Source organism: Dysidea avara, chromosome 2, assembly GCF_963678975.1.
Source record: "Dysidea avara chromosome 2, odDysAvar1.4, whole genome shotgun sequence".
NCBI lineage: Eukaryota > Metazoa > Porifera > Demospongiae > Dictyoceratida > Dysideidae > Dysidea > Dysidea avara.
Window position 1 is genome coordinate 38,914,533 of NC_089273.1, and position 27,606 is coordinate 38,942,138.

The 27,606-nt window shown below is 38.4% G+C and overlaps 2 protein-coding genes across 3 annotated transcripts in view; both read left to right on the top strand.

Moving 5' to 3' along the window:
* Window positions 1-27,606, top strand: part of LOC136247287 (uncharacterized) — a 178,425-nt gene that overhangs the window by 14,689 nt on the left and 136,130 nt on the right. For both annotated transcript variants that reach the window (XM_066038905.1, XM_066038906.1), the window contains exon 2: window positions 10,593-10,649. In XM_066038905.1, the coding sequence (XP_065894977.1) occupies window positions 10,593-10,649 (57 nt within the window). The remainder of the gene's footprint in view (window positions 1-10,592; window positions 10,650-27,606) is intronic.
* Window positions 1,760-3,484, top strand: LOC136247283 (uncharacterized). Its single transcript, XM_066038893.1, has one exon. It carries the CDS (start codon window positions 1,822-1,824, stop codon window positions 3,310-3,312), a length of 1,491 nt encoding a protein of 496 aa, XP_065894965.1. The 5' UTR covers window positions 1,760-1,821; the 3' UTR covers window positions 3,313-3,484.

Consider the following 27,606-nt stretch of genomic DNA (forward strand, 5'->3'; position numbering starts at 1 on the left):
GTGGAGGATGAGGCACGTTTAGATGTAAGTGCACATGGTTTTTGGGGAAGTCGTCATCAGAAGGTTTTCTTTGATGTTAGAATTTTCAATCCAACTGCTCCCAGTTATCGAAACACAGCGGTTTCTTCCTTGTACAGAAGGTTTGAAAGAGATAAACAAAGGATGTATGAACAGAGAATAAGAGATGTTGAAATGGGCTCATTCACTCCATTGGTTTTCTCCACTTTTGGAGGGATGGGTAGTGCAGCTACAGTTGCTTATAAGCGTCTAGCTTCTATGTTATCTACTCAACGGGGCCAATCTTACAGCAGTGTTGTATCATGGATTAGATGTTCCACCAGCTTCTCTTTGCTCTGGTCAGCAGTGACCTGCTTGCGTGGAGCAAGGTCACACCGTGGCAGCCCTGTGACTATTGGAGCACTTGACCTTGCTATTTCGGAAGGCCAAGTGTTGCCATCTCATTGATTTTTTTGAGTTTACAGTCTTTTTGTCCAGCACTTTTACCATCTGGTGCTGGGGGTGGTGGCAAGGGGTGCAGGCACCCCGGGGAAAAAAAACTGATGGTCTGCTAGCTCAAGGCTACCAGCCATTAAAAATCAAAAATTTATATTTACCGTATTACATTTTACTTATAAAAATTACATTACTTATGCTTAAAGAGTTACATTAAAGGGGGACGTGATTGTGTCAGGTTTTCGCAGATCCGGTCACTTATGTATCAGGGGCGGAGGAAGTAGTTGATATGAGGGGGGCTGGGCTGACCCAGACTTATGGAAATGAGGCACTACATTGTCTCTGGTTTGGTAAGCCGTGATACCAAAAAAAAGTCACAACCAGCTGACAATAGCATAGTACGTAGTATCAAACAGTACGGTAGTACTGTTTAAGTAGGGTTTGCATCAAAAGTGACGCGCCGCCAAAAATACCGCCATTAAAAAACCAGCTTAGAAACTTCTTACGCTACGAAAATCACCTTTACGGAATAATACTAGTCCATCTAACATCAAATGTAGCATTAAAAACAAGAAAATACTTACTGGCGGCCGGATATAGAATTTTTTTAAAATCGTCAAAACTCGAAATTTTGTCTCACTCACTCACTCACTCACTCACTCACTCACTCACTCACTCACTCACTCACTCACTCACTCACTCACTCACTCACTCACTCACTCACTCACTCACTCACTCACTCACTCACTCACTCACTCACTCACTCACTCACTGACCACAGTCGCAAGCCTAGAGCCCAAAGGAAACAGCGCACGGTAACCATTTCACGCCACAACAACAAACTCACCGGTGGGATGTGCCTTTTTAAGTTCCGACGAGTGTGCGCCCTGTGTACCTTGTCTTTTCTTTTATCTTCAATCAGGCTGCTTGTCTTCTTCTTCATCCAACGAAACCATACCGAGTCGTTAATTTTCCATATCAACACTTTATTTAAGCAGCATAATAGACGCCACGAAATTATTTAAGGCGCTTATACTACGCTACTGTACGGCCTCTGACTGTACGGAGGTACCAGTACTCCACTATAGGTAACAAGGTCGCGCCCATTCTTTATTCTACGTATTATCGATCTATCGATCGAGACCACGATGACCACACCCCTTTTACGATAGCTGTAATTGTGACCACGCACCCTCAAGTTGATAGGCTGATTCGAGATACTCTAGTCTAATAATTGATCGAAACCACGATGACCACACCCCTTTTTGGGGCAAGCACATCTTCGCAGGCTGACTAGAGATACTCTAATAGAGAGTTTTCATCACGTGATTGAAATTACGAAGCCGCCATTTTGTTGCACAGGTAGCAATGGTGTTATGCGCGATAGTCGACTGTTCAAGTCGTTCTGACAATGGCAGCGGAATATCTTTCTACGGTATTCCTACTGTGACTGATCGATACGGAGAAGCAGAACTTGAACTACGGAAAAAGAGGAGAGACGGATATTTGGCTGCTATTTCCAGGGCAGATTTAGACCTAACTGCACTACACAATTACAAGATTTGTGAAAAGCACTTCCATTCTGGCAAGCCGGCTTATCTCTATAATACAACGGATCCTGACTGGTTACCCACCTTGCACCTTGGCCACAAGGAACATGGGAGTGCTGATACAGCGGATGTCACAGCTTCAGTGGATAGATGGAGAAGAGCTCAAGAAAGAGAGAAGTGGAAGAGGATAGAAGAATTGTTGCCCACTTTAGTAGCAGAGGAAGTCCAGGTAATTGTTGCAGAAGAGATTAGACTAGTTGCCACAGAGCAAATAGAAATTGCAAGACAGTACTTTAGACCAGTGGACAGTTGTGAGTGCTCAAGCAAGATTGAAAGTCTGCAGAAGGAACTTGCTAAGAGTAAAGAGCATGCTACATCTCTAACAATGGAACTTAAAAAACTCACTTTTAATGAAGAATGCTTAGTAGATGACGATTTTGCAAAGACTCACACTGGTTTGCCTAATGCCAAAACTGTAAAAGCTGTTTTTGAGCATGTGCTCAAGACTCTGCCATCAGATGGTGTAACCAAGTTATCACCATTTCAAGAGTTCATGTGTGTGTTGCTCAAGTTAAGAATGAATAGTTCAGTGGAATATCTGGCATATCGTTTTGGAGTCTCACCGTCGACAGTATCTAGAATATTCTTAAAGTGGTTGAAGCAGATGGATTTACGACTAAGCAATTTGATATTGTGGCCAGACCGTGAAGCTCTTCGTAAAACAATGCCAGCCTGCTTTCAAGCCTCTTTTGGGAAGAAAGTTGCTATCATTATCGATTGCTTTGAGATTTTCATAGATCGACCATCCAACTTGCAAGCTCGAGCTAGCACCTGGTCCAACTATAAGCATAATAACACTGTAAAGGTGCTTATTGGCATTACACCCCAAGGAGTAGTGTCGTTTGTGTCAAAATGTTGGGGAGGCCGAGTAAGCGATAAATACCTAACAGACCATTGTGGTCTTTTAGGCAAGTTGCTACCTGGAGATGTTGTTTTGGCTGACAGGGGATTTGACATTGCCGAATCTGTTGGTTTAATGCAAGCTAGTTTGCATATTCCAGCGTTTACTAGGGGTAAACAACAGCTTTCAGCCATAGAAATCGAAGACACAAGGCAAATTGCAAATGTTCGTATTCATGTTGAACGGGTGATTGGCTGTGTCAGGCAGAAATACTCTATTTTGCGGAGCACTGTACCAATTAATTTTGTAACGAAAAGGGCAAATGAAGAAGTGCCTATTCTAGACCATATTGTCCGTGTCTGTTGTGCCTTGAACAACCTATGTGATTCCGTTGTTCTGTTCGAATAGCACACTTTGTTAACTACTACATAGTGAACATTTTCATCCATGTACATACACTGTTAACATTTTTATTCATGTACTATATACATAGTGAAAACATTTTTATTCATGTACATACACTGTGAACATTTTATTACATGTATACTAATAATCACTTCTTTGATTTTCTTTTCCCTTTTGATTTGCTGAATCTGGGTAATATTCTGCAATCTGGGCAGTACCATTTTCCCTTTGGCACAGAATCTGCCTTAATTTTTAAGCACTTTAAATGGAACCATTCAATGGTACAATCTAGATTGTCACACCCTATCATCTCGCCAATTTCTGGGCCATTGCAGTAACAAAAAGTTTGACTAGGTGGTGGCCTGGTTTCGTCTGATACACTGCTGCTATACTGAGAATTGTCTACATGTCCCTGAGATGAACTGTGGCCATGAGTTTCCAAAGTACTGCTATCAATTGTAATCTCATTGGGTGTAGTGAGGGGTCGTGTGTACCAACTACCCAATAATTCAGGAAGCAAGCAAGTCCTGAAAAAAGCTTCTGCTCTTGGTACACATTCATTCTTCCAAAACGCATTGTTTCTGGAGATTCTTTCAATGTGAATTGTAGACTCCTCATTCCCAGAGAAGGTACACACACAGAAATCACAATAATCAACATCACAAACAAATATCTGTGTCTGCACCTGATAATAGTAGGCATGGTCATGATCTAGGCTGATTTGTCCATTCACTTCAATAAGACAAAAATTCTTATCCTTTGCAACAGCAGCTGATATGGACTCATCACGATGACAATAAGGGCATTTAATTTCAAGCACACCTTTGGGACAGCAATCACAATAGATGATGCCATCTGGAGATGCCCCAATGTAAGGCCATTGTGGATTAATGAACAACCCGCATTCAGCTACATGTAAGTTTGTATGCTTGGATTTAACTGTTTTTTCGTACCTTTCCCTGGCTTGCTTTTCATGTCTACAACCCCAGCTTGTCTGCTTGGATGTAAAGCTGAAAGCATCAGGATAAAAAATAGTTTTTACCAAGCTCTGAGCCGGGTTGGTTACATCAGTGTGACAGACTGCCTTCATCCGAGATGCAGTAACTCTTCCAGCCCTGTACTTAAACCATAGTGGTGTTTTACTTTGCTTCCTTGTTTCCTTCTCCACAGCCTGTGACATGTCATCAGTTATTTCTATAGAAACTTTTTCACAGGCATTCAACAAATCAGGGTAATTTAGTTTGCAGCTATCTGAAGTACGGAGTGATGGTAGTGGTTTGGGGAAATTTGAAAGTGATGCTTTTGGAATATATCTATCTGAATGTGGTGGAACTAATGATAGAATTGCTGGCTTTGTATCACACAAGCTCAGATTGTTAAAAAATTGCTCCATTTCTGTGTCTGTTGGTAATGTACCACTTTTGGAAACTGGTCTATCTGAGTTGGTTTCACTGCCCTCTAACGTTTCATCCAATTTTCTCTTCTTTCCTCGTGCCGATGTGAAGTCAATATCTCTGATCTCCAATAGTACTCAACTGCTGTTGATGCTGAAGGTATTATCCAACCACACTGCTGTTGTGTGCAAGTTTGTACTTCTTCCATTCGGTACAGAGCCTCCAAATAAAACAATAATGCTGCAACATGTGTGCACACTTCTCCTAGCCCTGCCATGCAGTTACAATGTGCACAGGAGATTTCACCAGTGGTTTCAATGATAACCCAACACTTCAATGGAGTCTCTCTCAGCCGTTGTGAATGACGGACCTACACGTTAGAACAAACAAGAGTTTAAACATTTTTATTCAACACAATGCAGTGTAATAATAGTACAAGAAATGCATGTAGATGTTGCTGGCAAAAAGAGCCAGAAGTTGTACGAAATAGCTACTCACTCGACCAGTAGTGAGATACTTGTCAGCAACTTTACGAGTCTTAATCTCCTTCACCCATCCACAAACAAACTGGTTATATGCCTCTAGGCCTTTACGGGCTTTAAACTGCTTAGCTGTGACGAAACTAGTCTGTAGTACTAGGTAGGACACCAAATCACACGCATCTACGGGAGGTGTCACATCCACTTCTTCCCCAAACAGGCCGTCAGATAGAGGATCTGTTCCATTAATAACCGAGATTTTGGCAAGGTACCTGTCTTTGGCATCAGGTGGCAGGTTTTCGGCGTATAACGATAAACGCTGCATGAGTCCTGTTCCATACGCAACACATGTGCAGACAAATGGCGGATTTGAAAAATTACGTAATTTAGATCACGCGATGAAAACACTCTATACAGCAGTCACCCTAATACAACAGTCACATCTTTATAGCTAGCTGTATGCTTTAACAAAGAAACTAAACAAACTAGTATATTAAGTTATAAATTTAAAAATGAAGTAAGGTTTCAAGCTATAAAAAGTAGTGAAACAAGAGATGAACAGTGGTAGTTATTACAGCATAGCTCAGTGGGAAATCCCTACTTTGGCATTGAACACAAAATAATTGTTATACCATGCCAAAGTAGGGATTTAACACTGAGCTATGCTGTAATAGCTACCATTGTTCATCTCTTGTTTCACTACTTTTTATAGCTTGAAACCCTACTCATTTTAAATTTATAAATCACTTTTTGAGTGCTGTATTTTGTGTACAGTATGAGTAAAGGCAGTGCTTTATCTTGTATGGAGAACTGCCAACTTGAGATACACACAAGACACACGAAACAATTAGAAACTTGCGGAGTAGTGTTATCATTGGTAGAATAGACATTGCGCCTGTGTTTCACTGTGCTACACCTGTAGAAGCTGTTTTGTGAGTCTAGTCTATCTTCTCAATGACTAAAATTTTTGATTTTGGTACTTTACTAAGTATATTTCCATGATATTCACAGGACTCCATGATATTCATAGGACTCCATGATATTCGTAGGACATGTCCATTCATGTTAATACATCATCAAAAATGTGACACTTTGATGTGACAATGTGACAATGTGACAAAATCATCAAAATCTTCAAGTGTGTCTATAAATTAAACCCAGTGGTTCTCCTCTTACTGGTTGAGCTGACTGGTTAGCCAGCACAATATTGGCTATCATCCTAGACTGGCTTGGTTGATAAGTTGTACTGGCCAAGAGTGAGTGATCACTCACTCAAAGCAGACTATTAGCTTGCAAATAAGCCTGGCAGTACTATAACTACCTGATGTAGAACTGTGGGTCTATAAAGTGTGGGTCTATATCAGTGACGATTCTAGACCTGACCTACAGGGGGGCCAAGTAGGGAACAGCATAACTATTGTTGTTTGGCTATAGTATAAAGTAGAATTTCAGGGGGGTCTGGGGGTGCAACCCCCAGAAACTGCATGATTTTTGCAATTTAAAGGCTTGAAAACAGCCTAAAATTTATTCTAAAAACATGAAAAATGCTAAAAATAACAATGCCAATCTATACTGCAACTTTTCCCCAAGACTTTTAAAAAGTTATTTTTTAGCGGGGGGGGGGGGGGGGGGGGGGCACCCCCCCTTAGAATCGCCTATGGTCTATATATGTGTGTGTGTGTGTGTGTGTGTGTGTGTGTGTGTGTGTGTGTGTGTGTGTGTGTGTGTGTGTGTGTACCACTTTCACACCTCAGATCAAAGGAAAGCCAATGCATAGTTATTGCACTGGCTCAAAATGTTAATGAGATATGTGACTCTATTTTGGAAAACCATACATTTGGGCGCATTAGCCAATTTTCTTTTTATAACTACAATGAAGCACTGAGTAGTTATCTACCTTGTGTGAAAAGTTTGTGACGATACGTTGAAACATTCCAAAGATATGGCTAATTTACTGTCTAATACATAACAAACTAACTTTTCATTATTAGTTTATAGAAGTGTATAGTGATCAAGTGTGACAAATTGATGACAAATCACTTTGTTGACAAGGATCTCCATTCTTCCAATCTAAAATGGATGAAAAGAGATCCTTGAGAGTTTAATCATGTGTTCTTTGTGCTTTTCCTCAATTAAATCACTTGTATTATAGTCTAAAGACAAGAGAATATTTTCTTTTGGGAATGAACAAATCACCCAATTTGTAAGTTAATTGCTGTCCAATACATTGTGAAACTACTACATGGTCGGATATAATTGAGTGTATCTCCTAGAATAAAGAAGCTATGGGTGTGAAGTTTCACAGCAAGAAGGCTTAATAGTTGCTTTATCAGAGTATGCAAAAAAAGTAATTTGAAAAAATTGCTGAAATTTTCAATTGTGAGCATTCCCATAAATTTTGCATGTGCCAAAATGTATGGCTTTCTAAAATAGGGTCACATATATGTACTGTCTTAGTGAGATATACACACTGGTACCAGTACGTATATCTTGTTAAGGCAATGCGTATATCTTGGTAGCTCAAGATATTGCACAGTTAGGTGTGCATATATCACGTTAACCCATTCCAATAAATCCTCAGATTTCTTTGATGTTCTTTGCTATCTCTTTGTGCCATTATATAATCACACATCTTAAGAATGATTGTGGATTAGACTTATTTGTAGTTTCTCAATTTGTGTTGAGTAGTTCCTTTGACTGAAATGGAGCTGTTTTGAATACAAGTGAGCTCTGTTTTGATAAGTTCTAGACACCTGCCTTGATGTTATGTAACACGTACCAAGTTAATTGAGCCAATAGAGGTGAAGTGGTATTCATGCATGACTGTAATGGATACAATTAATTTTATTCATGATTATTATAGTAAAATCCTGGAAGCACTTATAAGAGTGTTAAACCATCATTATCAAGTCATGTGTTCATTATCAAGGTGTGTACTTCAATATCTTTTGTCTTGACATGCTAAGTAGATTGAGCCATTGGTGGTAAAGTGGTATTCAGGCATGACTGTAATGGCTATGATTTACTCACGATTATTATCAGTGAATACCTGGGAGCACTTATATACCAGTGTTAAACCATCATTATCAAGTTGAGTTTCAATGTCCTGTGTCTCCTTGCTCACTGTATAAACCAACAATCGAAATTTTCATATGCTCGTGTCGTTGCATGTACATTTGAACTCTTAGCACAGCAACGCCTTGTCATTATTCTTACATTGTTTCCAGTGTCTATTATCAAAATTCACAAAGCCCAATATACCGTATAGTACAAACTTTGGCAGTAAAAAACTGTGACAAAACCCCTCTGTTGAAAAATTGGCAGAAAAAACATTAGCGATTGAAATAATATTCACCAAAGTTTTTTACCCTCAAAGTTTTTACTGTACAGTACGTAAGGATCTTGGTAAGGATAAAATGACAAGGTGTCAACTCATCAGTTAAGTAGTGTAGTAAGTGTATAGGTAGCTAGCGTTGTTGTTGTAACAGTACTTTTGTATATAGCTACTGATCTAACAACGTACTAGCAAAGGTGTGCTTCTCTATCTCCTGCGATGCCAAGAGCAACCGTATTTGCTTCTCAGTAAACTACAGTAGCAGAGGTTACCATGGATATCAAAGTATTTGGCCAAATTCATCATGAGACGATGAACTAACTGACATGCAAACGGGAAGCCAGTTGGAAATGCTATCCCAAGAAGTGCTTACAACTGTGGGACACATTCCTAGGAAGATCAAGATCTCCAAAATCAGCTCAATCTTTATTGTGAGGTGGTGCGAGCTGACCTTCATCTCAATTTATAGTTACTCAGTGCGAGACTCAATGTGCTAATGTGATCATCTAAAATAATTGGTGAAAAATAAATTTTGGTGAATTGAATGCCATTCGCCAAATTCGTCAAAGTTTTTTACTACCAAAATTTTTTTACTGTATGGTAAATACACTCATAAAGCATGCCAGCAGTATAGGTGATTAATCCATGTGGCAAATATCAGTTATACCATGGGCACTCGTGCTTTGCCTGATATATACACACTCGCACTCGGGCTAACACCCTTCTGCTCATGTGTATATATCAGGCAAAGCATTCGTGCCCATCGTATAACTATTACAAATATAGATTATTACAAATATAGATTATGTACATATTAGTGCTGTACACCAGTGTGCAAATAACCAGTTATTAACCAGTGTTGTCTGGGTCAGCCAATAACCAGTAAAGAAACCTTTAAACCGGTTATTGCCCACCCACTTGGTAAGCCATAAATTATCTCTGCTGACTAGTGTTAACATGATAACATAACCTCAAAGCATGTGTAAATATGTGATTATAATAACTATTATTGCAAGACAAGATGTTGATGGTCACTTTGGTACCACCCTAAACCTTCCAGCAGGCTTGTTGAGTACATATTATGTCTGCCAATATACACACAAACCAATTAACCGGTTATTATTATTTATTGATAGGCAATTAACTGGTGACAAAAATTTTGTAGGTATACAGCACTAATATATATATATATATATATTAGTGTATACTGGAATTTGTGACAAACAGTAATAGCGGTGGTATTCTAGAATAAAACAATAAGTAATAACTAGTATATAGGATGATGAATTTCTATAATTAATGTTATACCATGGCCACTCGGGATTTGCCTGATATATATGCCCAATCTCGAGGCCAAGGGTGTGGACATATATATCAGGCAAATCCCGAGTGGCCATGGTATAAGTAATATATACCACTCTGGTATGCTCACCTAATAGGTGAAGGAAGACAAACCTGCATTCATCACATTACTTTTATAAAGAGGTTTGCAAACATTGATTGTGGGTTTAAATTGTGGGCACAAAAATGAAATGATTGTGGGTTTCACTGGTTGTAGTGACACCATTTTAAACCAAATAACCACATTGTGGAAGAATAAAGCAACCTAAGGTGCTAAAATAAGCACTTAGATATATAGGTTGTGAATGTTTGAGGCATCTTTTCATGCAGTTGAATGTACTCTGTAGAAAAACAATCCCCACATTACTATAATGATTATTTAGTGATGCTTAGTAACTGAACTATGCAATGCTGACTCACTCAATTCTTTTTGCTTCACAACAATGCCCCTAACTAAACCAACATGTTTAACTCAAACCCACAATACAAAACTTTAAGCAGCTTTAATTCAAACCCACAATGCAAAACTTTAAGCATCTCTAAACAATCAAAGGGAACTAATGCTTTGTAGCTGCCTCAGCATCAAAGGTAGTTGTGGTCAGGGCTATATCATGATATCGCCCTAACTAAAGGGCAATATCTAGATATCGCCCTGTGGTCAGGGAAATATGTGATATATACTTTGATCTGAGGTGTCAAAGTGGTATATTAATTGATATTAATTAATTTTTATAGGTATTATTGATAAAGGCTATCAACAGGATTTTTATGAACTAAAAAGACTTACAGACCGTAAGTTAATTTGAAGTAAAGTAGCAAACTGTTTGGTGATGAGTGCTTAGCTTGGCATTACCTTGATCTACACAGTATTATTAAATTGCAGTGAAATTTGACAAAATATAGCTTCCACTTGCATTAAATTTTTTAACTGTATCTTGGCCACTCAGTATGCTATTAATATAAAATTTTCACACAATTTCTACAGTATCATAAATAACAACTCCTTCAACTTAAAACTGGATGTGTGAAAGCCTAGTATTGTGACAGGTGAAAGTGTGCAGTTGAAAAATAAGCTATGACACTATTTATCTGCCTCAAAGGATTTTCTGATAGTACTTTTGCTTTGTAGCTTATAAAATTACATAATTTGACTGCTGTGTAATGGTACTGTATTTGGCTGCTCATAAAATCTTAAAAAGTACATGCTTTATTGCAGGTTTTTGCAATTGAATTAGTCACTTTTGCAATTTACTTAATCCTGTTTGCAATAAAGTTCTTCACTTTAGCAGTAGAATTCGTCCCGTTTGCAATTAAAATTGTTGATTTTGCATTAGAATCCACCGTGTTTGCACAAAAATTTGTCATAGTTCTATTGACTTTTAATAGAACAGATGTAATTTAAAAAATAATGAAGCAGCTGCTACATCTTGTTTCATGTTTATTGCAGCTACCAATCTTGTCATAGACTAATTCTTGTGCAAATGTGATAAATTCTAGTGGAAAAGTGACAAATTTAATTACAAAACCAACAAATTCCAACAAAAATAAAGTTCTTTTCTCAAAAGGTGAGATAAAAGGTTACAAACACAATCATCAAGACTCATGGAAGTGAGTCATGAGGCCAAGAAGCATAAAGCGTGCACCCACAATAATAATAAACACGTGACCACTATTGTGAGTCATTTACATGAGGGATCGATTATGCAATCTTTTAAAATCCGCATAGCAAAATCTCAGCTTTAATAAAAGATTCCGCCTCAAAACTAAGGGCATGTAACCTTTGTATAATGAGTAACTACCACACAAAAAGTCAGGCGAAATGTTGGAGTAGTTTGTTCCATCACCCACCCATTTACAATGCATTAATTAAATTATTTATTCAAATGTGCATCGTTCTTTTTTTTCATTTTCTTCGTCATCGCATCCCATTGGAGCAATTTTCTTTCAGCCATGAAGTCGTATTGTAAAAAGGCTGCGGTTATCAGGGGCTTTTTACACAATGTATCTGTACATTTAATTTTGCTAAAAGTTGTTTGCTAGATTATGAGATCGCTTTTGTGCTCTTTGAAGATTCAAACTTGCTGCCATGACGTCGAGGTGTGAGGCGCCCGCCTCAATTCCCAAACCCAAACAGTGTGGAAGTGGGCAAGGTCATTAGCCATAGTGAGCTGGCTGATTTGATAGACATTGTGCTGTCAACTCTTGGTTTAATTGTGAGTCCAGTCACTGATTTGTTTTAAATTCGGAATTTGTATGCCTCCACTGACTCATTATAGTGTGACTCCGGCCCATGCAGGGCCGTGCATAGCTATAGCCAGCTGTTTCATATCCGCTGTAGTGATATAGTTGAAGTAACTTACTGCTACATTACCCATGCACGTCTTTAATCCTGCCCCAGCCCTTCAGTGCCTGTGAAACTTCATTGTTAAATTAAAAATCCAGTATCAGCGCATCACCTTTCAGCACTTAACCCACAATCATAGAAACTCTTTAATGATAGCATGAATATACTGTAATAGTAAACATTTACATTATGATGATCCCATAAAATTAAAAAAAAAAAGACTACTCCTATGTAATATAATACCTAACTGTATGTTCTCTATTCAACAAAAAGTAGTGATATCCTGCACCCAAAACAGCCCAGCTGTAAAAAAAGGCGAGGCCAAGAATGCACAAGTACATGTTCATGGAGTAACCAAAAAACATGATATCAAAATCTGGCCAAGAAAGCATTTACAGTATAGGCACTTTTGTGCATTCATTTTCTATATGCTTCACATTATCACATCCAGCTAGCTGTACATGTGTGCTTGCAATATAAACAATACTACTGAGATGATAAAAGATATTACACTGCATTGGAGATGATAAAAGATATTACACTGCATTGTTACCAAAATTAATTTAACTAAAAATTTACAATTGGTTTCTATTTGGCCACCTTTTAAAATAAAAAGATGGCCAAGTAGAAACTAATTGTAAGTTTTTAGTTAAATTAATTTTGGCAACAATGCAGTGTAATATCTTTTATCATCTCAGTAGTATTGTTTATATTGCAAGCACACATGTACAGCTAGCTGGATGTGATAATGTGAAGCATATAGAAAATAAATGCACAAAAGTGCCTATACTGTAAATGCTTTCTTGGCCAGATTTTGATATCATGTCTTTTGGTTATTCCATGAACATGTACTTGTTCATTCTTGGCCTCGCCTTTTTTTACAGCTGGGCTGTTTTTGGCACATACACAATTACATTAAAAATTGAGTCTCTGCTTGGATCAGGCCAGCTGGAGAACACTTTATGCATAAGTGGCCTTGAGAAGAATGGGCTCCTTTGATACATTGTATGACTGATCAAAGCAAGTGGAAAGATAGTTGGCACCTGATCCAGCCTAATACTGAAGCATAAAGGTAGGGTCCACAATCTGAAAAATCAACTTTTACAGATGAACCCCCTACCATTGTGGAATTTTCATTGTAGTATCCCATTGCTAGATCCACCATGAAACCAGACATACGATTGTTGTCCTCACAGAAATATCGTTTTTAGTATCTCACAAGAAGGAAGACTTATTTTTTAAATTTTGTGCTCCACACAAAGGACCGGATGAAATTTGCTACTTAGCCAGGTCATATCTAGAGTTGTTGTAGTTAAAAAATACTCAAGGTAATAAGCGAATGTTTTGCTGGGTGCTCAGCATAGGGTTGCTTTCTTTGAAAAAACAGACAAAGAAATATGAACTTTCGATTTCAAACTGCTCTACCACCCAGAGCAATAGAAGCCAAGTCTTCCTCATAGTGTTTCAATACGGTTGGGTGCATAGTCTGTCTATGTTATTAGTTTGGAACAGATCTGAGATTTCTCACCATCTGGGTTATGATCGTCAAAGTTTTCTGCAGCATTAAAGAACTGTGTCCCACTCTCTACTATTTTTAGCCATTTCCAGTGCTTCTGCAGCCACAACTCTCATTAATTATTGACTAAAACTATGGAAAAACATGTCCCTGGATGCTTGGTAGCAGTGGTTGTCAATTATTATTTCATCTACTGCTTCCACGACTTACTCTAAGCTATGCACCTCAAGAAACAGCTAAATCGTCCAAATTTAACTTAATCTCCCATGCTCCACAGCAGTGTCAAATCTTTATTAGATCATCCTACATCACCATTATATAGCAGAATTAGGCTTGCATCGATTATGCCGGCATAATTTTTGGCACAAAAGGGGATGAAAAGCATAAAGCATAATGCTGGAATAATGGAGCATAATTAAGAGCATAATGGACAAATTTCCACTACACTAAATATAACTTCTGCTATAAAAGTCACAAAGTCAATAACTAACCTGTTTTGGATGGTGAAATGATTCTTGACAACTAGTAGAAAAAGGCACTACAGACTACAAATTTGCACTCGACGGAATGAATGCTTTTCATTGTGGGTTTGAGTTTTAAGCTAGTACCAAGGCATGGCAAAGCAGTTTAGGTGAACTTCAATCTTTGTGTTGGTATTACATGAAGCATCTCATCATCTGATTTTGGATAAAATGTGATGTGATGATTATGATTATTTGGAAGCTTGACTGATTGGAAGTCAATACAATAGAAGCTCTGATGATAGTATAGTTAGTGGTGAGTCAGTATAGCTAGTAAATATCTGGACATTGACAATAGTGGAGTCTGTGCAGGTCTGCAGTGAGACTGGGGTTAATATCAAACTAGGAAATTATTTCAAAATGATCGATATTTTCTAATAGAACAGTCAGTCAAATACTCCAATAGAACAGTCATCGCATGCAACAGAGAGAATGAGAACCATCTAAGTGTTTGTCCCCGGGAGGCTAATATGTTTTGGGCATGGTGCTGCAAATGCAATTCACATATTATACTGAGCAGTTGCTGTCCTTTGAATACCAATTGCTACAACTCAGAAAATCAATCAGAAACCATGCATAATATTTTATACATAATTATTTGCATACAAAGCTACAAGATATTAGACAAGAAAATTCTTATAGCAATTGAGGGACTATAGATATGCACCGCTGCTCTAATATGCCTAGTAACTCTGTAATTTCAAGCTATTGCTATTATTTGTATGTTGCAATTGAATTGATACTTCTCCATTTACATTCAATCATATGAAGAACTTCACTGCACAAAGAAAAAGCACGCAAAATAAAAGCACAATACATTTCTGAAAAGCATAAAAACAAGCATAATAGGCAAAAAATTGGGGAAATGCCAAAAGCATAATAGGCAACTTTTGGAGCATAATAGATCAAGCCTAAGCAGAATATTCCAAAACAAACCACAAAATTTTTCAGTTTGCTGGGTGGAGCTGCTGGTAAGCAGCTGGTATTCTGCATCATATGAAATCACAACATCACTAACTGCTACAAACGTTTTGGACCATCATTTATCATCATTCTAAGCAAAATTAGGTGACCAGTGTGTCATCAGATGTACTGGAAAGGACTTTGACACCACTGAGAGAATCCTGTGGAATGACGCATGAAAATTTTGACGCTCTTCACCCAGATGGTGAGAAGTCTCAGATCTTTTCAAGACTAACAACATAGACAAACCACGCATCCAGCCTTATCACATCACTATGAGGATGAGTTGGATTATCTTGTCTTGGCTGGTAGGGCAGTTTGAATTTGAAAATTTGTATTTCATCTTCTGATTTTTGAAAGAAAGCAACCCTGTGCTGGGAACCCAGTGAATCATTTGCTTATTACTGTGCGTACTTTTTAATTACAATAACTCTAGATAATATCTAGTTAAGTAGCAAATTCTATCCAGTTCTTTGTGTGGAGCACAAAATCTTAAAAATAAAATTTACATTTCGCGAGTTACTAAAATCGATATTTCTGTGAAGTCAACAATCGTGCTTCTGGTTTCGTGGTGGATCTAGCAATGAGATACTACAATGAATATCCCACAATGGTAGGGGGGTTATTTGTAAAAGTTGATTTTTTGGATTGTGGACACTAATAAATTTCCTTCCATTTCTCAGACAACAGGCTAGCTCTTCATGACCCATTCCTCTGGTCACAGAGAACACTAAAGGTGTGAAAATACTGTGCTCCATTTCATGGATGCGTGAATCATAAGCTCTCTTTTTAGCAGACTCATGTTTCCTATAGCAAGATTGAATGCCGAATGCACTATTGAATGGAGCATGTGGGTTAAAGACTCTGATGTTGGTAAAATTTTTTTCATAATGGCTGCCTCAAAAGCCATTCATGGAAATGTCTAATCGTGCACCATCCTGAGTGTTTGCAGTTTTAAATTGAAAAGTTTCATCATTTAGGGGCTATAGATTGGGTTCAACCTCTACATTGTGACATACTTCAGATAACAATTCAGCGGTGAGGTCTCTTACTTTATTTTGACGGATGGAAATCTGCCCTTTGGGCAAGACAGGGAATAATCTACAGAAAAGCTGGTTCCACAAGCACAGTGAGATGGTGTACAAGAAGTTAACCAACCATAATGCAAAGCAAGTGCATCACGAAAAGCAGTTTTGTGTAAGGAAAATCATGTTCTTGTATGACTGGTCTTGATCCTTCTGGTGCACTACAGCATTCATTGTTTGTGCTTCCTACAAGGTTTGGTGGTTTTGGGTATTGTTTTACCTGACTCGTTATCATCAACTAAGTTTTCAGCTTCCCTTTGTGTCACAGAACCTTTAAATTCACTGATTTTGTCACAGGATTTTAACTACAGTGCAGATATTCAATGCAGTCCATTTTCTTGTAAGCAAAAAACCAAACATTCAAAAAATTTGAATTTGTCCTCCTTCTCAAAAACATTGCTTTCTAAGCTTGCTTCTAGTCTCCAAAAGGCTGTTTATTTGGCTCAAGAAAAGGGTGCTTCTAGCTGGCTCACTGCTTTATCTGAGGCTGGTATAAACTTTATTATTAAGGCCTTCTCAAGTTGGTGGAAACAAGAAGATGTATCAGGAACTGCACATGCTGCATAGAACCACCTACTAATGAACCCATGAGTAAAGCAAGAGTAAGCAGCATGAGGTTAGGAGATAGCAATGGAAGATAGTGTAGCAATGGAAGATAGTGTATCAACCTCAGAAATTCAGTTGTCAACCTTGTCAACAGTAAACTTCTCCTAAACTTCTTGTCAACAGTAAACAACATACTCAGAGGTGCCAATAGGAGCACCAAGACAATGTCTACCATCATCAGTAACATTCACAGGTGTATCATGAAAGATCTTCTTACCAATAGAGTTAACCTGTGTCTTAGTAACAAGGCAGGTTGTACTTGCATTTGGAAAGTAGCCAAAGCTAGGGCACAATGAAGATAGTTGATTCCATGGTGCTCTTAGAGCAGAAGTCTTACCACATGCAGCAGTATCATCAGCATACCACACTTGAATGACAGGAGCAGTCAGTTTCTGTATCAAGGGTACAGTGGCTAAAGCATAAAATGGCATTGCAAGAGGGTCACCTTGAGTGGTCCCTTCTTCTGATTACAGAATATAACCATCAACATAAAGGCAAGCTAGATGCTGGTAAGTATTTAGTAGAATGGTAAAAAATGATGGGCGCAGACGTTAAATATTATACAAAACCACAGCTTTGTTAAGAAAATTAAAAGCATGAGTAGCATTGATTAGTAACATACCCTCAGTGTCCTCATCACAAAAAGCTTCCCTCATTGCATGGACAGTAGCCTCCCATCCTGAGGGTTGACCGAAACATAGTTGCACAGCGCCAGCAGCAAATTGAATATCTTCACTGATCACACACAAGACAGTTTTAGCTATAATACGGTGAGTTGTTTCACCAATACTAATGGGTTGGACACCTGGCTTCTAATCCAAAGCTATAAGATGGCAAGCCATCAGAAGGGAAAGGATCATATGTGTACAAAAGTAGTACACATATGATGAGCAAATAAGGTTAAGGCAGAACATAGTTCATCTGAAGCAGAACAAAACAAAGAGCACGGTCTTCTCCAACCATGAGCATCAATGACAGAGGTCCAGCAGCACCTGAAGTTCGTAGTGCAGCAGCTCTTATGACTGGACCATCCAATGCATCAAAAATGACTGAGTGTACTGTAGTTGTAGAAGCAGTATCAGGTAATAAAGCAGCAGAATGTAATGGAACAGCAGGTGGATACTTTGAATTAAAAGATGTCATATAGTTTACCTGATCCAGGTATATACAGTGTCATCCAAATGAAAAATGCCTCCTTACCCAGGTGCAGAGGACAAAAGGTGGAGAGCAGCAGCAGTCTTACCAGAAAACATTAATTTGGCAAACGATTGTGCCAAACTCTCATTATTAGAGGCATGACCATTGGAACAAAGATGACTATAAATAGTTCTGCCTTCCAATAACACCTCATTCAAATTGCCATTGTTCCATAACAGCAGTACAAGATATGTGATCTTTTGATTTTGATGTGTGGGTTTGTTTCTGTGTAACTAAGGTACAATAGGTAAAGGCAACTTTCAAAGCAATTAACTGTAGGCTAGAACCCTCCCCTGCTGAACGAAACAGCCAGGACAGCTCTAATACAAATTTCTTGCCAAAATTTCCAGATGGTATTTTATCTCACCAATGAACAACTTCACTATAAGCAGCTTCAAGGTAATGACAAATGCATCTGAATTAACAGAGCCCCATGTAAACACAGGGATGGCTGAAGGTACAAAATCTGATAGAGAAGATTCATTTTGAGTCAACGTATCAGTGATATCTGTAACAACATCATTCCAGTGAGAAGTCACACTTGATTATTTGGACGAAATAAAGTGGCACAAATTCTGCTATGGCATAACAAAACGCCAGCGTTTCTTTCCATTAGGAGTCTCATACGACTCAGTATAACTTGATAAAGGATCCCACAATAGCGAATTGATGATTTCCAGTTTTGAGAGGCAGATTTGCCAGCATAGCACTCAAATTTACAAGGTGTGACAATCTTTCCACCGAAAGAAATACAGTGGCTAGAATCACTAGACAAGTTCTTGGTTTCTAACTTCATACACAAAGTACCACAAGTAATGTACACTTCACTCCTTTCAGCTTGAGAACCCAGCAAGGCCACATCACTTCAAACCCACAATCTAATACTTTGGATTACTTGTGTCTGAAGACCAGCTTGGTGGATCAGATATCCAAGAAGGAGATCCCAAGTACATGGCTCCAGAACTGATGCAAGGATGATTTGGAAAACCAGCAGATATTTTCTGTTTGGAAATTAGCTTACTGGAGATGGTTTGTGATACGGAGTTACCCAATGGTGGTAACGTGTAGCACCAACTTTGTTCTGGCTACTTACCAGATGAGCTTGCATCTCACTTGTCAACAGAACTACTGGACATTCTATAATGGATGATGCATCCTCAACCGCAATCAAGGCCACAGTTGACCAGGTACTAGCTCACTCTTCTCTATACAAGATATCATCAAGGAACAGCTATTATCATATTTATCACAAGACAACTGCCTTCATGTCACATTGGTTTAGCACAATGTGGGGTGGACTAGTGAAACTGTTCATGTTATTTGCTACCATCTTCCCCAGTAACGATAAAGTAAAAAACAATTCCAGTGATCAACAATCAACAAGTATCTGCACTATCTCTCATTCTCTGACACTGAAGAGGACAAGGAAGAATTGGACGAGTCTTTCTCTGATGATGGCAAGGATCATAATCAGTCGTGGCTCAGTGACAATCCAGTGAGGTTCAAGTCACTGGTACACAGTGGTCCACCCGTTTCACTGAACTTTGTAGACAATGATGATCACAATAGCTCATTTCACATTTTTAACACTTCTCAAGCTAGATTCATGTTTTTAACACTTTTATAGCTAGAGAACAGTCCACTCTCAAGACTGAGTCCCTCACAATGCAATGATAATGATGGGGACACACTAATGTTCACTCCAGCCACAGGACCTAGTAGTGATGAGGCGTACACCCTAAAACCTGGTGTGATTGGTCCACATAACCTCATGAATGTATTTGCTGAGGCTTCAGATAATTGATTTAGATAAATAATCATATGTGACCCGGTCTGCGAAAAGGGCTCTTATAGCCTTTCTAATTGCATATATATGGTAACCCATAACTTGACTGGTGAATATGGTACAAGCCTACAATTTGGTCACTTAACCACCCTAACCTGGCAGTAGCTGTGGGTGTAATTACATGATGATAGCTTTAGTAGATTAGGAGTTATGATTAGCCAAACATGGATAATCGGAAAGGCTATAAGAGCCCTTTTCGCAGACCGGGTCACATATAGTGATTTGGTTTGCCATACATTAGTTCCAACAGCCAAAGTGTAATTAATCCCAAATCACATGGTTCATGTTCAGTAATTGCACTGTAAAGCAGCCAATCAGAATACAGAATCACAGAAATCATTCAAGTGTGACAAGAAAGTGATTAGGTGAACAGCCAATCAAAAGACTGTCAACAGAATCCTTTCAAGTGAAACAGAATGTCTATTGTAGAATAGCCAATCAGATTTGCTGACACGGGAATCCTTTTAAATGCAACTTACAGTGATATCATTAATAGCCAATCAGATTAAGAAACCTTTTAAGTACTAATAGAATGGTGCAATTACTAGTTAGAAGTTAATGTAATGTACTTTCGCGGCTGTTGGTACATGTTACCAACAGACCTTTGGTGTGTTTACACCATAAAGCAATAATAATAATGGTATTTTAAGGCCACACAGTACCGGATGAATGTGCAGTACAAAGCATGGAGGGTGGTCACTATGTGATTAGTAGGCAATCACATGCATTTTCGTGCAATTAGGGAATAATTGTACTTGTAACAGCCAAAATTGTACTCAGCTTCGCCTCATGCAATTTTGACTATTACTCGCACAATTATTCCCTAATTGTACTCAAATGTGTGTGATTACCTATACTAATTATTATCGTCACTGCAATTTTGAAGTTTTAATGTGTGCTGACTATTCAATTGTATTGTCACACCTTCCCTGTTCCCTCCAGTTTTGTCTGTCAATAGATTCAGTTGCAAAACGGGATGAATTCTACTGCAGAGGTGATGAATCCTATTGCAAACAAAACGAAGTCAATTGCAACAAGTTGATGTTGTGCTACTTCTAAAAACCAGGCGCCATGCAGCTAGCTAACTCATCTGGAATAACTATATACTACTATGAATTAACCAACTATGTATTACTACTTTACAATATGTGACCGGGCCTGCGATAATAGGGCATGTGGGCACATGATTTTTGCCTACTTTTTCACACTTTCATCACTCATAACTTTTTGTATCATTATGCTATGGCATTGCAATTTTCAGCTTGTAGTAAGCATTTAATTGGCATCATGATGCAAGTTACAGAATGGAAATATACTTTTCCAGCACTAAAATATCACCTGTGGAGTGATTGGGTGTAGTTTGTGCCCACATGCCCTGTTTTCGCAGGCCCGGTCACATATGGTAGTTTGGGTTGTGCAATAATATAATTAGCTATTTCTCGTAATTCATGAAATATTCGTAATTCATTCAATTACGTTGCTATGCACTGCTAAGGAAGCGTTTGTTAAATAAACCGCTTTTACCAACATATTACGCACAAAACTATCTTCTAAACTGTTTTATAGTGTGACTAACGTGTTTTTTCCCACAAATTCTCTCGACAAAGCCTCAAAGCTGCTCTTCATTTTCGTTCGCGTACGTAAGGGATACGCCCCCTTTCAACTCGAAGCGATAGGCTATTCCTGGCAGTGTACGAGGCCTGCACCGTTGTTTTTCAGTTGCTAAATGCCTGAAAACCTCAAGGGGAAGGTAGTCTGAGGAAAGTCACCACACCCGTATTTCAGTCCGCCGAAAAGAAACCACCTCAGAGCAAAGTTCACCTGTGCAGAAGTTTAATACAGACTTCATTTCACTTTTACTTCTTACGTAAAAGCTGCTTTCACTGTCATTAAACGATTTTGCTCACGTGGGTGCGTACGGACAAACATAGGTAGATAGATAGGTACACACACACACACACTTTTACGGAAACAATTACAGTAAACCAGGCGCACGCCCACATCCGGCCTTCGGCCGGCTGTGGGCGTGCGCCTGGTTTAAAAACCTGTAATTTCATTGCTTTGTATAAATAATAGTTAGACGTCAAGAACCAGGGTTCTACGGGATTTAGAAAACTCGAAGGCCCTGGGCTGTAGCGCCTGAGCGCAGCGAGGGCGCTACTAAGGGCCTGAGGGTTTTCTAAATCCCGTAGAACCCAGTGGTTCTCGACGTCTAACTTATTTAGACTACAACTCGTTATTGTACCTTGAGTTGACAGCTGCTTGTAAATAGGAAATGTATGGCTAATTACTAGAAACAAGCCCTCTACACCTCCCGACATGGCGGGACCTCAGCGTGGCTGTTGCTACCCGTTTAAACGCCCATGCGTTGCCAATGTTACAGGCGCGTGCTATGTATCGAAGTACTGGACTCAGCGAGTGGACTACAACTCATTGTTGCTGTTGTTGTGCCTCGACAGCTGCTTGTAAGCAAGTAATGTAGTGTTGATTAGTACAAACAAGCCCATTACACCTCCCTCTAATTCAGTACGGCTGTTACTAGCCATTTAAATGCCCATGCGTTGCCAATGTTACAGGCGCGTAATTATCGTGTTTCGTATCGCCTCAGAGCGTGGTCTCTATTGGACATGACCGTGGCTCTACGAGATTTAGAGACCACGTTTTCAGCCAATCAAATTTCAGTATCAAACTTGTTGTAGTCTAATGAGTGCCAGTATAATATCATAACGTTTCACTGTCATAATGTATTATACACTATGCATGTAGGTTGCAAAGCTGGCATATGTAAGTGACTTTAATTTAATTTGGAGGTAATGTACAGACCTTATTACTGAGTAAAATGTACATATAAATGGTTCTTCAAGTCAGTTAAAGATTGTGAGTGCACAACACCAGGAAGTAGTGAATTCCATAGCTGGATGGTTGAGGGTAGGTAGGAATGAAGGTATGTGTTAATTCTGGTAGGGAATTGCCTGTATCTTAAGTTGTGACCATGTGTACATGTAAATAGCTTTGAAAGTCTAGACTAACATGAACGGTTAAAATCTCGTAAAACATAATCAACTTATCAATATTTCTTTGACATTGAAGTGTTGTCCACTTTAGCTTGTTTATCATAGTTACACTAGCATATCTTGAAAATTCATTTAAAACAAAATGAGCAGCTCTATGCTGTAGGCACCAGCCTATTATGCTGGCATAATTTTGAGTATAATAGGTTCCTGAAAGCATCGAGCATAATCATTACAGCCTAAATCTTAATGCACAACAAATACTTTTTACATTTAACCGGTTGTTCATAAGCCAAAGTTTATCATTATCCATTAGAAAGTAACAAGACATGGGAACTGTGGCAAAAGATTTGAGCATAATTATGAGCATAATAGGCAAAAAATTTTAGCACTGCAGCATAGCATAATAGGTAAAATTAAAAGCATAATAGGCTGGTTCCTACTATGCTGTATCATTTCAAGCTTCTGAATATCTGTTGTGGTGTGTGGAGACCATACTGTGGTTGTGATGTGTATTCAATTATTGGTCTGACATAACTGAAGTATGCATGTGTTTAGGGACCAGTCTATTTAGCTTTTTTTTCCACCTATTTTTCTTTCTAGTAGTTCTTTTATTTTTCACCTATTCTGCTCCATATTTTGCTCAAGAATTATAAATTTTGATTGGCACTGATCTTTGTTAATTGAATATTTCCAAGACAGTTTCGCCTTAAAGTGACTGTTCTATTAGAGTATCTCCATCAGCAATTACTTCTAACATGTAAAGCAAAAAGCTAGCTAATATTGCTTAACATGTGTGACTGCTTTATTAGGGTATCTCGATTGTCACTTGTTCCTGTAGCAATTAGCTATGCATTGTTGATATTTTAACAAGTCTGACTGTTCTATTAGAGTATCTCAATCTTTTGTGCAATTTTTATGTCCACTTCACAAAAATTGCACCTATTATGCCAGCATTTTGCTCATTGCTTTTACCCACTCATATGCCAAAAATTTTGCCGGAAAAATCGACGGGTCCCTACTTGTGTTCTGAAGACATTAGAACATTTTTCAAGTTCCTTTGTAGGAATGCAAGCATAGATCTAGCTTTATTACAAATACATGCAATGTACTCTGACCAGGAGAGGTTACAATTAATGGTAATGCCGAGGTATTTAGTAGATGTCACTTTCTTTATGTTGTTGTACTAAAGTTTGTATATCGAGTTGATGGGGGACCATTTGTTGGTAATTGTAAGGTCCACAATTAGAAAAGTTAAACTTAGTCTTCCAAGTAATAGCCCACTCACTTAATATGTCTAGATCTTGTACAGTCTTACTATGTCATCACTACAGTGGATTGTTTGGTAAACTACAGTGTATCAGATCATCTGCATACAGCCTAATGCTCAAAGGTGTCTTGTGGGATATGTCGTTAATAAATAGTAGGAATACAAGGGGTCCAAGTACTGAGCCCTTGGGGACACCAGAGAGAACTTTGTAGGTGGTGCTCTTCTTGTTGTCTAAAAGTACATGTTGTGTTCTGTCAGTAAGGAAGTCACTTATCCAGTTGATAGTATTTTTACAAATATCGTAATGGCTCAGTTTGTGCAGCAGGTGTCTGTGTGAGACTGTATCAAAAACTTTTGTGAAATCTAGCAGAATTAGGTCTGTTTGACCACCTGCATTCAGTGTGGATGCTATGTAGGTCATTAACTGCCTCAAGTAATCGTGTTTCACATGAATGCTGTCTTCTGAAACTGTGTTGTTCCTTGCAGATAATATTGTAGTTAGCAATATGAGTGGATATAGATGAACAGACAATGTTCAAGCAGCTTACAACAAATACAAGTGAGAGAAATAGGTCTATAATATGATGGATCACTACGTGAGTCCTTTTCAATACTGGTACAGCTGAAGCTGTTTTCCAGTCATTAGAAAGTTGCCTTAAGGGATGCCTGAAAATCATTGGTGCAATGTCTGTAGCTGTGTCTTTTAAGAACCTAGGAGGGATGCCATCAGGACCTGGTGCTTTGTGCAGTTGTAGGTTGGATGAAAGTCTAGCCACTCCATCAACATCAACAGGTAGTAAAGTAGGATAGGAATCTCCATCAAGATCTTTCACACAATCAATTAGGGAGCTGGTGGTAAAATAATACAGAAGCAAAATGATTGTTTAATATCTTGGCCTTTGACTGGCTGTCACTAAATGTCTGATGGTGTAACTCTAGGGATGGTATGCCACATTGATCTTTCTTTTTGCTCTTTGTGTATGACCAAAGTGCTTATTACTGTGATTATTGTTTGGGTAGAGTAAGTTTGCAACATACTTATTGTGGGACTTCTACACTCTTTCTGGAGTGTTGTCCTAGTAATTATCATAACCAAGTAATAAGAATAATAAGAAATAGTGGTTGTGATGTCATAAATAATTAATTAATGTACAGCTAAACTGTGAAGTGTAACATACAAACTCACCAAAATTGAGTTAGACAATACCGTATAGATGGAAACTTTGGCAGGAGAAAACTTTAGCGAATTTTGTGATTCACTACAAATTCTCCGAAGTTTAACCCACCAATTACTCATAATGCCTGAGATTAGCATCTTTATAGCTATAGATTGAGCTTGAATTTGCCAAAGTTTACCCCATAAAAGATTCCCTCTATATGGTACGTGAATGTAAAAATTAACTAAGAGTGCTTCTCCCAGTGCCTTCATTAATTAGTTAGGTTTTCTAATAAAAATGCCATCACATAATAAACACCAATCATTAGTTACTAAGCATTCCACTTGTACAACTTGTTTTTGAGTACCCAGAAACCAGTTATTAGCTACCATATTGCCTCGGATAATGGCCAGTCTCGAATAGTGGCCTGGTGTCGAGTAATGGCCTAACATCATTTTGTTTGCTGGTATGTCAAATGTTTGGAAAAGGTACCTTTTTGCAAATCCAAACGCATTTTTATCTTTTATCTAATGTAATCATCATAATAATTATAATGGCTTGAAATATATGCACATTTTTGTACATCACTGGGGACTGTTGCATAACCATTTACACTGTGACCGTGTAATTAATTCTTAAACTCAATGGCTGTTGGAGATCTAAAACATTAAGACAAAGTTTGCCATGCAGTTTATCTGTTTGGAAGAAATATCTATAACCAAAGTGACCATAAGAACTGACGATGCAATGATCAAAATACCCTTATAATCTGACCTTTCACAGGTGAGATCTCATTTCATAAAGCATGGTGGTCTCTGAATCAGGATAGTGTACTAAAATCTGACATCAAAATTTGTAAAACTTAGTAAATAAAGTAAGTACGAGCCTCTAAGACCTGCACTACTGTAATCATAGGTAATACATGAACATAAAATGTACACAAACCTGATATGTTCATGTATTAGCTATCAATAGAGCCATCTTTGCTGCAATCATAGCCTCAGAAACTGGACAGCTTAAACTGGACTGGCACCACTAGGCGTAGCCAGACCAATACCCAATTTTTTGTGTGGGAGGGAAAAGTCACAAAATAGAAAAGGTAGTGGTCAGGGTATGCGAGACTAGCTAGGGTCTATAGGCACACAAATCCCGCAATGAATTGCACGTCTAGACAGCTTCCCATAAAACTGTGTGGGAGCCTCGATCCATTCCATTCACCTATTGATGGCAGTTTCAACCTGTTACCATAAATATTGTATGGCACTTTCTTGATCTACAGTCACTGCAGTCACATAGCCATGTTTCAACATTATTATGCTGGTAGTGTGATTCAAAAGCATTTCATTCTGCAAATTAGTCCGTAATTCAGTTCCGTTCTGTAAAATAGACCCCACCATAGGCAACTTTTACCCACACTTGACTCCTTATACTGATTAATTTGCTCTTAGTATCAAAATGTAGCCAGATACTGTAGCTACATGTATTGACAATTTCAAGCAATTATATTCCATAATTAAAAAGTTATGAAGCTTGAAAGTTCTACAAATGGGCCAAAATATTGTGTGTGAAAAAGGTACCTTTTTGCAAATGCGATCACAAATGAGTGATATCAACCACAGGTTGACAATCAGTGCACAGCCTAGTCATCTTATGCTGCCACGCTTCTTTGGGTACTTGAATACATATATTTGCATGGTACCACTCTTTGCACTCACAACATTCGACCATTGATGCCTCAGTGATTTTAAGGCATTCAGCAAATGCAGTAAACTTTATGTGTATTTGTGACATTTGTTGCTTTTAATCTTCAAGTGCGTGCTATCGGAAACTCCTCCATTCTTCCTGCCTCAAAAAATTTCATCAAGTAGGCACCAGCCTATTATGCTGGCACAATTTGCAGCACAATAGGTGCCTTGAAGCATGGAGCATAATGCTAGTGTAATGGGTAGATTTTTGCCATAAATTGTTGTCAGTGGAAAAGATTGGCATCCTTAGCTACTCTATTCATAGCCTTGTGTGCTTTCCTATACAATCTCTTTACACACAATATGAATTAAAGTTGTGGTGTGTAGCCTTATTAGTAATTCCATGGAAGAGAGAGTATCCAACTGCCATATACTGCATCAAAAATGAGCACGTCAAGTAGAGAAGCCATCCTGTAGTGCTTTCAAAGACAGTGTTGAATGAAGTAATAAACACCTGCTAGGTCAGTCTGTTTGAAGTGCCCAGGCAT